Raw genomic sequence first — 4,791 nt, 5'->3', positions numbered from 1 at the left:
AACAGTGGGAGTGTGCTACTATGAGGAATTATGGTAAAGTAGAATCTCACAAAGTAAGTGCATTAGAAACAGAAGCTGTGGAATATGTTGGTGGCTATGTATTGTTTAAAGCTGGAAAAAAGTTCCCAGAGTTAGCAAGCGCTATTCAGTATTTATGCACTGATAAACAGCGAGGTTCTCTCATAAAGCTCATGAGTAATCACAGCTATTTAAAATGTCCCAATGATGATGTATTGACATTCTTTCAGGATTGCTATAAATCTGTTTGGCATGAAGTACATTTAATACCAACTGAGATTAATTTTAATATGGTGAAACAGTCACTTTTACAATCACGTGGATTTGACTCATTTGTTAGATACATGGCGGAGGAATGCAATTTATACGAAGAACTTTGTGAAAAAATTGGTGGTTACATGACCACGTTGTTTGTTACAGTCCTAAGTCATACTTTTACCAAAAAGCTATTTCAAGATTTATTTAAACCAATTACATATCAATCAAAAGGTTTAAGGGGCGACCTTCTAAGACAAAAAAACAAAAAGAACTGAAAACAAACACAAATTTGTAATTCTATTTTTGTTTATATATTGTGTGTATTTGTAAAATACAATACAAGATAAGGTGACTCATTTTTTGTGACGTTTAGGTATTGGCTCGGAGCAAACACGTTCCCTTCCTCCTAGAAACTTCCTCCTAAGTAGAAATAGCAAGTGATGGTCAAACATAAAAAAACATTATCTAACAATACCTACTTTCCAGGATAATAAAGTGGGTAAAAATGTGTGTGTGAGCCATTTTAGACGGTCATCATCCTCATGCCTTACAGGGTTGGCAGGGGAACACGTCATGATTTTGAACCATCTAAAATAAATATACACAAAAATGCAAAACATTTAAATGTTTTAAAATACATAAATCCTTTCACCAACCAAACTTACTTGTCAAATAATAAAACAAACTTTGAGGTTCCGGAAGCATTTGGCACCCTTAATAAGGCATTTCCCACTTTTTCACTTAACACATCCCGTGCCAAGTTCACCTTCATCTGTAGAGTAATAGACATACATCATGTCAAGTTGTTCAAATATTTTTATTGTTAAAACTTACCTTTGAGTAACTGTTCAAATTAATGTCAAACAGGCTCATAAATGGGGTATCCTGCATAAGTGTAATGTTATTGCAGCTACTTGATTTACCAATTCTGTTAGATCTCACTTGATCTTTCTTTTTTACTTTTGATTGTCTTTTAGCATATTGAAAGTTGTACGTGCACAAAGGCATACAACAGTTAGAGGCTGGCATCCTGAGATCTTTCTACTAAAAATAATCGTGTAAAATCATACAAATATATATATCGAAATATGCATTTTTACCGTAACAACAACTTCCTTAAATTTAATGATTTTACGATCGCGTATAGCTGATTGCAGTCGGCAGTCGCGTCTGTGTAGTTAGCGTTACTAAGGTTTGTTTATGTTTGCTACCGCCGTATGTAAAGAATCACTGGACCGTGACGTTTTTCATAGACTTCAGTTGCGCTACGATCTTAAGTATACGATGGTTAAACCATAGACTAACTTACAGATAGTAGGGCAGTGGCTTCATTCAATTTGCTGTCTTGTTAAAATCTAAGCCATAAACTGTTAAACCATAGACTAACTTACAGATAGTAGGGCAGTGGCGCACCCAGGGGGGGGATTAGGGGGACCAGTCCCCCCCCTTTTGAAAATCAATATATGGTAACAATTTCCTTCAATTGTTACAGAAATATATATTTTCGTTCGCGTAATGCGGCCATAGGTAATCCGTTGGCTGACAGTGCGTCTTTGGGTACTTTAACTTAATTCCAGATAGTTAACACTTTCGGCGCCGCTTTGTTTTGGAACGTTTGGTCGCGCGGTGCCGCACTTTTTCACCAATTTTTTTTTTTATGCGACAATTCGAACAAAATTCAATATTTTATTTAAAATTCCACGAAATAATTGTTAAAAAAGAAAGAAAAGAAAGATAAAACGAAATTAAACAAAAAAAAACGAAAAAAAATTTTTTATTTAAAATTCAGCACATGCATGATATTTTGTGAAGCATGGTATTACACAAAGCGGTACATTGCAGTATTCACAATAATATCGTGTCCTTTCTGCAACCGTTTTTCATGCACGCACGACATGGTCTTTGCGCTGCTGCCTTTTTTTTAGTTGGAGGATACAACGCGATGACGTGTTTCTTGAAACCTCCTTTCAGCCGTTTTGTTGAATCGATGCGTGGTGACTTGGGTGGTGGACCAGCTAGGTTCTCATCATCTATTTGAGGTTGCAGTCTGTCCTGCTGACACAGTTGGCTTACAAGTGTCAAAATGAAGCTGTATAGGGTTTTGCAAGATTTTGCCGAAGATTTGGATTTATATAAAATGTATGCATTATGAACACTAATCGTCATAAAATAAAAAAAAACTTTCTTGGTCCATTTGAGCGATTTACGGTGGCAAGGATAATAAGAAATCATCTGATCTACCTGGTCCACTCCAGACATATGCAGATTGTAGTCCGCAATGCATACTGGTTTCTCCACCGATTCCTTTCACCCCCTCTTCTCTGTCGTCTTGTTATTGTTGTGACAGAAGCATCATGCTTTGTTGAAATAGCCTTTACCACCCTTTTATCTTTCCAAGCTAGAACCGTAACACTTTGATTTTGCCTCGCAATGATGTCCCCCTTTTTCATTTGATTTGGTGGAGTCCGAATTTCACGTGGTTCCCCCCTGTTGCTGCGCAGTGTTCCCACGGAGTGTATTTGAAACGCAAGAAGCATTTGACTCATGGAAACACTGTTGTAGAAATTGTCCATATACAAGCTGTGCCATAAAAAGTGGCATTTCGATGTCAATATTTGCGAAACAGTTTCTTTCAATGTTTTTTGAACTCGGTGGTACATATCTAAGTTCCAGCAGTAGTGTGAATGTGAATCAGCTAAAATGTATGATTTTATTCCATATTTTATTGGCTTATCTTTGTTATACACTCTAAACCCAAGCCTGCCCCTCCACTTCATCATACCTTCATCAATGGAAATGTGTTCGCCCAAGTTATATAAAGCCTTCCACCTAGCAACGATCAGATCATAAACGGGACGAACTTTGTATAGCTTATCATTATCAATATTTTCCGCAAGTTTTTCGTTATCATTGAAATGTAAAAATCCGGTGATGGCTTGGTATCGGTTTCTGGACATACATTTACCAAAATATGGCGTCTCAATCATCGAATTTTTGATCCAATAAGACTCCAGTTTTCCACGTTTATGGACTACGCCAGTTAGCAGAGTAAGCCCAAGAAACAAAGACAATTCCTCAGCATCAACCGGTTTCCATTTATGTGCTCTAGACTTGGAGGAAAGAGACGTTTTTTGAAGGTACTGAGCAGCATACCGATTGGTCTCCTCAACAACCAAGGTCAAAAGTTCGTCAGTAAATATCAGTCTAAAATATTCTAATGGGCTATCGTCATTACTGACACAAGCGTGAGAGGATGGACCGTGCTGTCCCAAAAAGGAGTTCAAAGATTGTTGGGTGATGGATGACTTCCAGACGTTTGCAGGTGGTGGTGGTGGTGGTAGGGAATCATCACTAGATTCACTATCGGAATCGGAAATATCCGCAACATTGGGTACAATAAAACTGCCTACGTCGTCATCTTCGTCATGGTCAGACTCTAAATCGCTCAAGTCTGAACCAGCATCCATGAGTATTTCAGCAGCAGCAGTAGCGGAAAACATTGTGGATTATGTAGAAAGTATTTTTTTTATGTGAAAGTGTAGCAGACAGCTGATCGAAAAAAATAGTCTCGTAGCAGACTTCAGTTTTAGTCTCAATGCAGCCTAGATCGCGCGTACGTATATATACGTGGTTTACTATTAGTTTAAACGCAACGCGGCACTCGTAACAAAGAAAAAATTGTAAAACGTATATTTACGTGTGATGGCACCGCGAACCATTGTTGCTTAAACGTATATTTACGTAGGATGGCGCCGAAAGTGTTAATAAAATAACTCGCGCGTGCAGCTGCCATACTCTGCAGACTGGTATATCGCTCTTGCACAAGATTGTCGTTGCGTCCTTCATCGGAACTGCTTCGGGCCATCTCGTATACCTGGCAACAACCATCGTTAGTAAATACCTGTTACCCTGATAAATTGGAAGTGGGCCGACTATATCACGGTTGACGTCGGCAAATCTTACTCTAGGCGGTGGGTAATTTTGTAAAGGAGCTCGGGTATGCTGTTGGATTTTAACTTTTTGACAGGCTAGGCATTGCTTAGTCCACAAACCGACTCCTTTCTTTTAAGCCCATGCCACATGAACTTGTTTGCTAAAGCCGCCGAGTGGTTCTTAGAGAAGTGGGCCAAACCATGTGTAGCCGACAAGCTACACCGGAAAAATTAACTAAAAAATAAATTAACAAGAGGCTTCCATCGGAACAACTTTAATCCCCAACCAACGATATTAAAAACAGTGACAATGCACGCGACTGAGAACTTAGTAGTAAAACAAATCAACGTTCGGGTATAAGGGAGGGAAATCAAGGGGTGTTTCAAACGGTCGTTGACGCAGAGTGTAGGGGTATGTGGGTATATACGCTTTTCAATTGTGAAGCATTTCAAATAACAATTTCTATCTCTAGCCCCTTATTCAAATAGAAAATAAAGAATGGTTAAAAATAGGAACTGAACTCCTAAACAGCATGAACGTAGAGGTAACTTAAAATAACATAAAGCGTAGACGGAGACGTGC

At 38.5% G+C, this 4,791-nt stretch overlaps 2 protein-coding genes across 5 annotated transcripts; both read right to left on the bottom strand.

The window, feature by feature from the left end:
• Window positions 1-287: 287 nt before the first annotated feature.
• LOC101243292 lies at window positions 288-2,007 on the bottom strand. Of its 4 annotated transcripts, XM_004227403.4 has the most exons (6): window positions 1,377-2,001; window positions 1,219-1,320; window positions 1,111-1,161; window positions 942-1,048; window positions 756-864; window positions 288-696 (listed from the first exon to the last, which is right to left on the bottom strand). In XM_004227403.4, exons 2-6 carry the CDS (start codon window positions 1,303-1,305, stop codon window positions 646-648), a joined length of 405 nt encoding a protein of 134 aa, XP_004227451.1. In that variant the 5' UTR covers window positions 1,306-1,320; window positions 1,377-2,001; the 3' UTR covers window positions 288-645. The 4 variants fall into 4 exon arrangements, with proteins under 4 accessions (XP_004227451.1, XP_009859598.1, XP_009859595.1 ...); XM_009861296.3 differs by having other exon boundaries at window positions 1,111-1,317; window positions 1,377-2,000; XM_009861293.3 differs by having other exon boundaries at window positions 1,111-1,320; window positions 1,377-1,999.
• A 114-nt stretch (window positions 2,008-2,121) lies between these two features.
• On the bottom strand, window positions 2,122-3,776 carry LOC101243313 (piggyBac transposable element-derived protein 4-like). Its single transcript, XM_004227404.1, has 2 exons — window positions 2,518-3,776; window positions 2,122-2,365 (listed from the first exon to the last, which is right to left on the bottom strand). Exons 1-2 carry the CDS (start codon window positions 3,774-3,776, stop codon window positions 2,122-2,124), a joined length of 1,503 nt encoding a protein of 500 aa, XP_004227452.1.
• Between the last annotated feature and the right edge of the window lie 1,015 nt (window positions 3,777-4,791).

The sequence above is a fragment of the Ciona intestinalis genome, unplaced genomic scaffold (genome assembly GCF_000224145.3).
Source record: "Ciona intestinalis unplaced genomic scaffold, KH HT000740.1, whole genome shotgun sequence".
In the NCBI taxonomy this organism is placed as follows: Eukaryota; Metazoa; Chordata; class Ascidiacea; order Phlebobranchia; family Cionidae; genus Ciona; species Ciona intestinalis.
This window is presented reverse-complemented; position numbering and strand designations above follow the sequence as displayed.